Source organism: Buceros rhinoceros, unplaced genomic scaffold, assembly GCF_000710305.1.
Source record: "Buceros rhinoceros silvestris isolate BGI_N320 unplaced genomic scaffold, ASM71030v1 scaffold5651, whole genome shotgun sequence".
Lineage (NCBI taxonomy): Eukaryota > Metazoa > Chordata > Aves > Bucerotiformes > Bucerotidae > Buceros > Buceros rhinoceros.
This window is the reverse complement of record NW_010392438.1, coordinates 58,845-70,581: the sequence shown is the minus strand read 5'-3', so window position 1 is coordinate 70,581 and position 11,737 is coordinate 58,845. Positions and strand designations below refer to the sequence as shown.

The 11,737-nt window shown below is 43.1% G+C and overlaps 1 protein-coding gene across 1 annotated transcript in view; it reads left to right on the top strand.

Moving 5' to 3' along the window:
* Positions 1-11,737, top strand: part of CHCHD6 (coiled-coil-helix-coiled-coil-helix domain containing 6) — a gene marked incomplete at both ends in the record, with an annotated part of 72,179 nt that overhangs the window by 51,103 nt on the left and 9,339 nt on the right. Inside the window, one exon of the mRNA XM_010144470.1 lies at positions 5,322-5,392. Within this exon, the coding sequence (XP_010142772.1) occupies positions 5,322-5,392 (71 nt within the window). The remainder of the gene's footprint in view (positions 1-5,321; positions 5,393-11,737) is intronic.

The window sequence follows — 11,737 nt, the reverse complement described above, 5'->3', positions numbered from 1 at the left end:
AGGAAGGAGTGGATGAACCCACACATGAACAGCAAACAACAGAGCTGTGTTTAGAAGTTGGCTTTGGCTGAAAAAAATTCCTTTTCTGTATCAGCAAGCTGTTTGTAGTTGCTTGCATCTTTCCTCTGTTACCTTTTGAGAAAAAAACATTTAAATTTGCATAAATGCAGTTTAACCCTTGGCTTCTATGCTCTTGTGATATGCTTTATATGCACTTGTGCTTGATGGGAAGGAGAAAATGCGAATGAGCTCTTTCAGCTGAGTGCTAGCTGAAACCAACAAACAGGCTGAGCGGGAGCTCAAGAGGAGCGAGTCGGGAGATGAAGAGATTGCTTCAAATTCCCCAATTCCCCGTTTTGGACCAAAGTTGATAGCAGTGATTGATTGTGCAGGTTGATTTTAACAGATCCAAACTGTGTCCCAGCGAACAGATTGGTTCAGCTCATCTGCCTCCATACCTGAGGGAGGGTGCAGGTAGATGGGGTAATTTTTCAAATCTGTTAGGAGCCATTTGCATGAGACTTCTGAGCAACGAGAACGAACAACCTGATTCATAGTGCATGTGAACCAGCGACCCAGTGAGGTGTGCGGAGCCTGAGCCTACCTTTCCCTCCCTTCCCTTAGGCAGTGCTGCGGGCAAAGGTGGTTCCTCAAGCCTGCACTAACCAAAGTTTGTTCTGTAGCTTCTCGGTGTTCCTCATGGCAGCAGCTGTGTCCAGGGCACGTGCGTGGTCCCCGTCCCCAAGTGTGTGCGGACAGGTGACAGCCATGCTGCTTTACCAGGACAGCGTGAGGTCTTATTTCTGGCTTCAGAAGCAGCTGGAAGCAGGAATTGTTCTCCCAGTTGATACTTGATATGTAAGAAGTAACCTCTGCTTTCCTTTTCCCTTTCTCTCCCAAATTTGTGGCATTTCCTCCTCCTGGGGCACTCTGTGTATTCCCCCCACCACACAGCACTGCCTCTCGTACTTTCTGCTCGAGTGGGGCTTACGGAGGGAGGTTTGCTGGAAGCTGGCGAGCGAGGACGTCAGGAGAGGGGATTGAAGCAACACGTCTGTCAGGTGCGAGGCAGATTGTACCATCTAATCCCCCGGCTGTCGTCCGCAGCATTTGTCGGGGCCTCTGCTGGCCTGCTCCCTTTCATCAGAGCTATCGCTGGCATTCATCTAGGCTGGCAGCATTTCAACAGCTGTTAATCCTCTTTGTATCTTTAAACACTGTGACCACTGACAAGCTTCTATACTCTGAGGCGTCAAAATAACTCAAGATAGCTGTGGTGCTGGTGGTTGGGGTTCTTTGTTTAGTCAAAACACCTTCTGATCTATTGACTTGAACTGAACCTGATGGAGGAATCTGTGACCCAGTGTCAGGTTTTTGCTGCTGCTTGATGTTCACAAAGAATTTTGCCTGAAATATGATTAATCTCTAGTTCCTCATGCTCGTGTTGCTCGGTTTTCTGTTTTACGTGTTACCGCAAGTAACGCATGTTTCACTAGAGTCGTAAGGAACGTGACTTAATGTCAGTGTGAGAATGAGCTGGCAGAGTTTGCTCTTTACGCTGCAATTACTTTCCCTCCTGAAATAACCCTGAGAACTCCATCTTCTGCTATATTGTTTTCTTATTTTCTTTGCTATTTGTTGAGGAAAGGGCCTGGGCAGTGTAGCGAGGTGTAATAGTGAGTGCTGGAGTTTCTCTGTGTGTTTGCAGCCAAGTAGGAATGCTGGATTAAAATCACTCCAAATTTGGCTCTGAGTTGTAAAGCCGATTCCCTGTGGAAGGGGAGTTTTTAGCTCAAGGGTGTTCTGGGAAGTGTGGGGAGTAAGGGTATAGGGGCAAATCTGCTGTAGAAAAGCAGTGGGGTAAAGGAAAGTGGTTCTGCTGGACTTCAGGCTCTAGTTACGTATTTTTATAACTTCTCGGTGTTTTTGGTATTTGCTGCGAACTGTCATTTAATAGCAGGGGAAAATCTTTCAAGCTAACATTTCTTTGTTTAGTTTGTTTGTCCTCTCAGGAGAGCTCTCTTCCCCGTATGACAAAGATCTGATGTTCTGAAGTTGGCTCCCCTAAGGCTTGGCTTTACTGAGCGAAGTGAAACATTTTAGGTGGTTCATTCATTCTTTTTGTGCCTCTTGTTATTTGAGTCCTTATGGTGTCCTTTGGTCATGTTTTTAAACTTCTTTCTGCAACCAAGACTGCCAGGAGCTTTATTTAATAATAGTTGAGGTCTCACGTTCAACTTTTTCTTTGTGAGCTGCTATTTTATCTCAAGCATCAAATATTGTGAGAGTAAATTAAAGGCAGCATTGATGTCTTGTAATTTTGTGTTGAATGTTCTCTCTTCTACTGTGCAGCTGAATGTTTTTCCATGAAGCTTCAGGACTTCACTAAGACTACAGGCAGCTCGGACTTTGTTTCAAGTGCAAAACCCACACCTTGATCCTGCTCAATAGCTGTTGTGTGTGAGCGGCTCTGCTGTAGTCACGGGGAGTGCATAGGTGGTTCCTGGCTTGGTTCCTCCTTTGCAACCTTCCAAGTCCTAGATTTTTGTAGGCCGTCAGAACATTATCCCCTGCCATAGGTGGTAGGTGAAATACTGAAAGTGAAGCAGATCTTGCATCTGAAACCATATAGATGAGGATACTTGTAAAATTATTCTCTGTAAGTGGAAGCCCCAGACCACAGAACCTGCCATGGCTGTGCCCATGCTGCAAGGCCCCTCTCTTGCTCATTTGGACCGATTTTTGCTTGTTTAGTGTTTAGGACAAAAGTGAATTTGACTTTCCCAAGGTGGGAAAGGTCCGAGAGGCCAGGGAAAACCTGTTTAACAAGTCTGCTTGTTGAACAAACTCAGGTTTAAATGGCAAAACTCTGTGTTTCTTACTTGGGGAAGCATTTACAGATTCTGGTCCGTAACACTGGGGTTACTGCTTCACTGGTTTGTAGGGTTTTTGAAGAGGAGAGGGGAGGAAGACGGCAGAGAGGTCTGATCCAAAGGTGAGAGGCCCAGATGGATGACATGCATTTTTTTTCATTTCTAAAACTCAGCAGCTTTCACCTTCAAGTTAAGGTTGTCTGTGCCCCCCATCTTCACATCGCGCCACGTGCCCTGTGGTTCCTTCGAGGCCAGGTCTCTCCTCCTTCCCCTCACTGAGATTCTTGCCTCTCTGTTCAGGTTCTCACTTGCCTACTTTTATCAGTTCAAGGATCCGGAGCTATGTCACACCGGTTTCTTTCCCAGCTGTTTTTGTCCATGTTTGTAGGTGATGTGGTTGAAGATGAGGGTGACCATAGTACTGGGCAGCTGAACTCTCTTCTAGTACACGAGGCGAGGTGGTGCCACAGCCACTTTAATCGGCAGTGCGACCAGCAAATGAATCCATTGGCTGTTTTTCCTTTCTTTAGGTGGGTTAAATGCCGGCCTCGCACTGGGTCTCACATACAACATATTTGTTCCTGTTTTCCTCTCCCGCTGCTGTTTCACTGTAGAGTGCTGCAGGCTAATAGTATCTGACGGGGCTACTTCCTATTGCCTGAAAGATGTTTAATTTTACTCCCTCGCTTTCTCTTCCCCAGTTTCTCTCATTTTGATCTTTCAAATCCAGTCCCTTTGAGAAATCAGACAGTATGAAATATGAAAATTGCTTGAGTAGTAATTGGAGAAATGGTCAGACTTACGAAGCCCGTGGAGATAGCGCTTACATCTACTTATTCACATTATTTAATTTTTAATGGCAAATGTAATTAATGAAGCACAGGTCTTGTGGTTTCATGTGTAAGTGCCAGCAGGGAGCTGGAAGTCATGAGGTCTATTTACAGGACAGAGAAAAAGACTCCATTAAAACTTTTCGTTATAGGAAGGAGGAAAAATGTGTTTAGTAGCATAGAAGTTTGACCATTATGTAACAAGTAAATGAAAACATTAGTGACCATTTGCTGGAAAAATGCATTTTGAAGTGGTTACTCTTCTGTGATTTCCCCGTTTAAGTCTGTCTCCTAGGCCAAAGTGTGGAAAAGCAAAGTCTGTGGTTTTTCTGGTGTGTGACACAAATTCAGGCACCAGAGATAAAATGCTTAAATATAGCACCTTGAAGCCTAGGCTCTGACAACCTGTGTAAGCCTTCCAATTAGCCAGGCTTCACACAACTTCAGAGATACGGGCAGCTGTTAGCCCTGCTTGCAGATGGGAAATGGTGACTTGCCCAAGATTGCACAAGTGACAGAACCACTAGTAGAACTTGAGTTATATCTGTCCTCTCCTTCTTCTAACCACTGAACAATACGTGTTGTCTCACCGTGCGCAGGACTGCAGCTGCGTTTATGCGGAAATAGATGAGGAAGGGCAAGAATAGTATTCTATATAAAATGACCAAATTTGGGGAGAGACGAGATAACAGCTAGGACTGGCCCGAAATGAATAGCTGTCCTCGCTTTCAATACCGTTTTGTCACCTTTTGGATTATTGCATGTTTTCTACATGCGCGTTTTCAGACCGAGGGCCTCGCAGGTGACTTTTGAGTGAGGCAGTTGCGGCTGTTGCAGTGGGGAGTCCAGAGGCTTTGCCTAAAGCAGCTTTATCAGCAGTTCAGTGACACAAGACCTTGCAGCGAAGTCGCTGCGGGTGCGCAGCTGCTCTCGGCTACTGTTTGTGCTTGGGAGGCACAACAAGCGTGGAAATCACCCTCCATGTTCGGCAGCTGAGTAGTTGTGAACTAAAACCTTTCTGTGCAAGCTCAGGCGAATTTAACGCAACCCTCTTAAGCCCTGCAGCAAGACACTCCAAACTCTGTTTGGCAGTGTCTTCACTGATACCTGATACCCCTCCCTGTGTTGTTAAAAGGAAAACAGGCTGCATGAGTTTCTTTTACAGAATAAGTAATGTAAGTAGAAGCACTGAAATGTAAAATGGATTTTCCAGTGTTAGCAGCCAGTTTTGATACTTGCTCGTCACTAACTAACAAGATCCTTCACAGCAATTAAGGAAAAAAGCGAACAAAACACAACCTAACTTGAAATAACTCGGTGCTGGAAACAGCTCGGTTTTGTGGTTACGTGGAATAATCGAAGCTGCAGGTTGGTTGTCAGCGACCGTTCCCACTCTTGCCCTGCACAAAGGTGGAATGTGGAATGGAAGACGTCTTGTGGCCTCGATGCATTTTGCTGGGAAGAAAATGAACTTTGAAGCATTTTTTTGGTGTTCTTTGAACTGAATATGCTGTTTGTTGTTGGAAATTGTTATTAATTATAGAAGATAACTTCGTGATGGGATAAGAACTGAGATGCCCTCAACTTTTAGAGCTGAGCATTATATTCTTTGTTTCAGAACGCAGAGATCTACAAGCTGACGTCGGAGCAGTACCAGGAGGCAGCCACCAAGGCAGAGGAGTGGATAAAGTGAGGAGCCATTTTTGTTCTTATCAGCAGTTCCAGTTGCATTTCATAGCTGTGTGTGTAGCCTCTGGGAATTCCCATAAATGAGTGTGAACTTACCTCCTGTCAGGTATTTAGGGGGCGGAGCAGTGGAAAATAGCATCTTCTCTTTCTGTGCCAGCGTTGACAGAATTTAGTATGAAGTTGCTAGATCTTGCAAGGGAGAGTGAGGGGAGAAGATGTGGACTTAGAAAAATGACATTACATAGGAATATTCCTAGTGTTTTCAAAACGGCAGTGGAACATGTTTAATCTGTTCCGACTTTGACCCAAAGTGTTTAACCTACACGTTGCAGCTTTGAGCTAGTGCGTGGGAGTAGGAAGAATGGCACCGCTTGTGAAGTTGTCATTGTTTAGGGAAGAAAGAGATAAACAGTCTAAATCTTGACCCTGTAAACTGCATTAAAAATAAAGTTGTAATTATCATAAATGTTTTCTTAGAATGGGTGCAGCAATTTTTTTCCTGGCCTTTTGTGTTGTCCTTGGCACTATTAGCAAACCTTTAATGTTGCCTGAATTCCATTTGTATTTGCCAGTAGTGTTACATAACTTATTGTTCCATGTGTACTAAAAGCCACCCAAGAAAAAATATTTTCTATAATTCTTTAATATTAATGAGTCCAAAGCAATTACACTGTCAAGAGCAGCACTCGGATCTCAGTTGGGTAAACAGTTGGCCAACGTGTAGTAAACTGGAGTAGCAACATATGTAGTCCAGTTGGGTCCAGTCCAGACTGAATGATACTTAATCGCATAAATAGATAATATAGTAGTGATGAATATGTTAGTGGGGTGTGCAGTATATTGTGCTGTCTGTATTTAAAATTATGTTTGGCTGCCAAAGCATCACATAACCTGTTGTAATTCCACATTTTTGTTTGGACAGTCAAGAGTAAGTTGCTAAAGAAGCCAAAAGAAGGCAGCTAACACATTGCATGCATTTTCATGCAGTTTTCCGTAGTAGAATTCTAAATTCTGGTTTTAAATAAAATTTTAAAAATTCATAGGACATAAAGTTCTGACAGTCTTTATCAGTTCAGTCTTTTCTTGGGTTTGCTTCTGCAGATGTGCAGTGAGTTGTTGGGAGCACATGTAGCAATGATTTATCCTCGTGACTTTGTAAAGGAAGAGCTTGAGACCTTGGATTGTGTCCCTTACTGGCCATTAGAGGCTGTAACTAACTACTTTATGCTAGTCTTAAGTCTGATTCTTGAGGTTTTGGTTTCATTTGGTATCTTTTGTTTCTTATGGAAATGAAGACTGGTGATGTAGGAAACTCAGGAATGCAACCATTTCTCATAAAGGTTAGTGGCTGAGACCGATGCAAATGCTAATGATTTCTTTCTTTCAAGATTCAGAAAATGTGTTTATTGTCTCTTAGGGGTTCCTTCCCCTTTTCTTTCAGCCTTTATCATCTGCCAGTCCCTGGCTTCTGGACTTACTGTACAATGTTCTATGTGGCAATAGAACTCGAGCTGTTATAAAGGGACAGATTCCTCAGGCTGTCTTCCTTGCAGCTGAAAGAGACATCTGCCCTAATGTGAATATGGTGTGAAAAGCTGACACAGCTGGGGGTGTCTTGAGAAGGGACAAGCCATGTGACACTGGTGAAACTGAGGGAGAAGGTGAAGATCATGCTTTCTATTTGTTTGCAGTAGAAGTTGCCGGCAGTAGCCGGGATCGCACTGAGCTGTGTGTTGGAGAGCATGATCTGGGATTGATAATGGCCGGTGACAGTTGTACTTGCAGGCAGAGTCGTTGCTTTGCCCATCAGCCTGCAGTGTACACGTCTCTTAGAGCAATACGCAGGGATCCTTTCTGGGGTCGTTGTTTTGGTGTGCAACATGCCATACAAACACTCTCAAAGAGTACATGTGCCTGAAGTGAGGGTCGTGATAAGGCTGGGACAGGGTCAGAGAAACCTCCTTTGTACACTAGCACTCATGCTTAATTGGTAGGACTCGAAGCCTGCACGTTGGGAGGCCCTCTTGTTGGGTGTTGTACATTCAAGTCTTTCTACAGCCTGTTCATGGTAATAAATTACAAGATCCTGTGACTTCAGTGGAAAGAATAGTTTGCTCATCCTATTTTGCGCTTTCATGTTAGACATACAAGTGCAGAGGTGCTAAGATAGGTAAGACTGATTTATGCAGATCTAGTAGGTGGCTGGCAGAAATAAACTGACACTCCAGCAAAATTACATGAACTGGAATATAGCCAAAGTATGAATGAAGTGCAGGTCTGCCTGCTTCCAGTGCTGGACTATGACAGCTCTTGTAGTGCGAGGAAACCACGAGTGACACTTTCTCCATCTGCAGGGAAGAGTGCACCTCCTTCCCGTAGTCTCTTCCTTAGCTTATATAATCGCTATTTCACTGAACTCTTTGACCTGCCTCTAGCACTTGTGCCTTGTGAGACCAATCTACCCTGTATTCGTTGTCTTCTGCCATTGTGTTTCAGCATAGCTGGTGGAGGAAGAGGGGAACAGAGCTGGGACTGTTTCCACGATGGTTTTCAGGGTCCATGCTGAAGCAAAAGCAAGACATATCTCAAACAAAACCCCTTGGCATTTGTTGACTGTTGTAATTCTGTTATCAACAGCTACAGCTCTGCAAAAGTGGTCAAATGTTCCACGGACTATTTCCTCTCCTTAATGATTATCAAATGTTACAGGACTTAAGAATATGGTACAAGCTTTCCACCAGTGACCCTTCATAGCACGCCTGTGAGGTGGGCAGGTAAACCTTCCTATCTCCCTTCGTATAGATATGGAAGTGAAGCACTTACTGCTGAGCTTCGTTTGAAATCACTGACACAGTCACTGGCTCTTGGTTTCTACACCAAGGTAGAACGCTAGGCTTGATGCCTGCACGGCCTGAGTTGCACAGTGAGCTTTGTTCCTCATCTCTTCACCTCAACCCAGCATGCTACTGTCTCCACGTTCCTCCTCCTACCGTAGTGTCTCCTTCCTTGTTCTGGCTGGGCTCTGTCCAACCATTCTTTCTCCCAGAAAGATTCTAGCAACAAGAAACCACTGAGCACGGCTTTCAGCACCTTAAGTGACTTGCCCTTGCTGCTTACCCGCTGTGGTGAATTGGATAGTTGCCATGGACATATTGTCTCGATGATGTTGTTATAATTGCTGCATTATTATTTTTCTCTTTTGTTAACGAACAGAATTAAAGTCTGGGACCTCGAACTGTTTTCCCCGCTTCCTTCCCTGTTTACCAAACTGTGCACATCAGTAACCACCCACAAAGGAAGCAGCGTGTAAATAAAAAGCCAGTGCTCCCCGCCCTGCGCTTCATTCCATGTCCTTTTCTCAGTGTTCATAGAGCCATGACTCAGACTGGGTTTAGAGAAGACAACTTGCTAATCCCCTCCCCGCCACGGAGAATAAAATGGCATTTCATTCCAAGCTCTATTAATGCGCTCGCTCCGGGGATAAAGCAGCACTCCCAAAAGGCAGTGGCCAAATTTTTTTTTCTGTTGCGTTGTCTTTGTCTTCTTTTGAGTGTTACATTTAGATTAGCTTCTGAGGATTAAATGCTATTACAGTCCCTGAATCTGTTAAGGGGAAGGAAAACACATCAGTAAAGAGGGTATGGCTTAGTGCAGGCACTCTAGATTTATCCTCAAAATGCTGGGTTTTTTTTTAAAAAAAACTGATTTATTTTCTTTTGTGAAGGTTGTCTTATCACGTTTTGATTTTATTTTTGTAGTTGTTAAATTTGGATGCACGAATTGGCATAGAGGGTGTGTGACTCCAAAAGGTAAAGCTGCAGGAGTGGGGTGAGGGGATTAGGAAGCTGGTAAAAGATAAAATTGTTCTGAAGCCGAGTTTCGCTCTGAGATCTCCTTACAGTTTGCAGAACTGTTTCTGAAGCTGCTTACCGATGGCTCTGTTGCTTTGCATGTTGTGCTGAGAGGCCTGCATATGCTTGATGCTGTTATCCAGGAGTGCATAAAGAACGTGCGTATCTTATCCTGATAGAGATCAGCCTTGAATCCAAAGCAGCTTTCCAGTGGAGAAACTGCCAAAGAGATTTACTCCATATGGGACTTAGTATCTCAGAGTTCCATTTAATGGTCCTAAGATCTCTAAACTTAATGGACAATGAGTATTTAAGGTGATTATGTTAAAGAAACTGGCCCGTAGTAAGTATCCTCCTGGGCTGAGCGTGGAGCAGAGATCCGCACCGACACAGTGGTGGTATGGGGAGAAAGTCCGTAGCTGGGCTGTCTGCTGGGAACAGGGAATTTATGGCTTGCTTTCCGTACTCGTGGAAAAGAAGGTTTTATTCAATTGCACAAAACTTAATGAGGCTGATGGCCTGTCAGAATAGCAGCACTAAGTAGAACCTAGAAGAACTGTTGGTTTTTTTTTTTTTTTTTTTTTTCTTGTTTGTGTGGGTCTGGAAAGTTTATAAGATAGTTATGTGTTGATACTTGAGCTTATTAATCTTGAAATCTACTATGAGGTCTTGGGTATTTCAAGAGAGGGCTGTGCCCAGGAGTCAAGGTCTGAAATAGTTACTGTGTGGACAGTCGTTAAGCCCAAGAAGAGGAAGGGTAAAGACATCATAATTTTCAAACAAAATTGCTCTGGGATTTCTCCTATCATTAGATTAGATAAAAGATTAATTCAGTGTTGAAATGAAGAGTCTCTGCAATCAGAATTTAAGAGTTTTTCAGGAATAAAAGACTGGTTACTGCTGGGAGCTCATCTCCAGCCTTATCTCAATGTGGTGCTTTTGTGCCCTGCAGTGAAGATACCTTCAAAAAAACTGTTTGGCTCCGTCCCAATCCCGTTCTTCCCTTAGTGCTTGGTTTGTATTAGTTGTTCTTACTTCTGTCTGTGCTGAGTCTGTTTCATATAATCTTTGTTTAAAGAGATGAGGTTTTAGTCAAAGCTTTGCTGTTTCTCATGTTTATAAACTTCTTCTTGGTAGGAAATTGGAATATTGCTGTAAGAGTCTATAAGATGTGAGTCTCCTCAAAGATATATTGAAAGAGGATAAAAGAATAGATGGGTCGATTTTGACTCTCTGTCATTTTACATGGTGTGAATTTTGCTGCAAGAAAAGCTCTCTGATAATTTTCAGTTCTGCTTCGCATACATTTTCCCCTTACTTACATTAGCATGTAAACATTTTCTTTACCAGTTCTGGAAGGCCTGTTGTTAAGCAGCTGTTTGTACCAGTGCATTGATTTCAAAGCAAGGTGTGTATCCCTACTACTTCAGGAATATGCTATGTGATAATAGAAGTCAAATCTGCGTAATGGATTTGTGTTAATGTTGCAGTTGGGCCAGTTAAATTTTTAAATGATTTTTTCAAATGATTTTTTCATCTTTAAGATTTATTAGATTGTATATTTTATCCAAGCTGTTGAATCTTGTGATTTAGTACAGTTCTTGGGGATTACTAAGACGCTGGTTCTAACTAAGACTTTCCTTTTGCCCAGTTAGTAAAATGATGTTCTGATCTAGCGTTTGCAGTATTGTCTTTCCTCCTATGCGTGATGAGGGATGACTAATAAATCAGTCCAATGAACTGAGATTGCAGCTCTGTTAGTGCTGAAAATCTGGTGTAAAATATTAATACCTTTTCAAAATTGCAAGAGCATTTCTTCAAAGGTATGTTAGTAGAACTTGGAGATTTATAAAACAAGAACTGAATAGCAAAGGAAGAGGAGCCAAAGACTCCATGTAGTCTTTCAGGGATGTTTCTGTCGCTATCGATTTTTGCACTAGAAGCACTTGTATTCTGTAGTAACGTTGCCATTATAAAACTCTTAGATCAGAGTTTGTTGGCAGGCCAAATCCAGATTGTTTTCAAAAGCATGAATATTTGTGCAGCTGTTAAAACAAACCTCAGAAATACTTTGTGCATCAGAGTACGTGAAATATTCCAGTTCAGAGCTCTTTATCATGGCAAACGCAGTGGAAATAGAAGCAGATCTCAGCCCTAGATTGGAGATGGCGTGTTCCAGTGTGTACCATGGTGGAAGAAAAGTTTCTCCGGGGTTCATAGTATTTTATTGTGTATTTAGATGTAATCACAGGTCCACACCAACATCCAGAACTTCTTATGGCTTTGGTTCCCCCTCCCTTTGGCTTGAGGTGGGAAAGGTATCATGAATATCAACTAATGGCCCAGCTCAGCTTACTCTGGGTGTGTTTTTCTGCCTCTGTCTTCCAGCATGTGTGGTGTGTAGTGTGCTGGTGGTAGTGGCATGAGGTTGATTTGTAGAGAATTGAGGTTAAAGTTGTCTGGAATAGCTTTCCGAAGAGAGTGGTGAATTAAA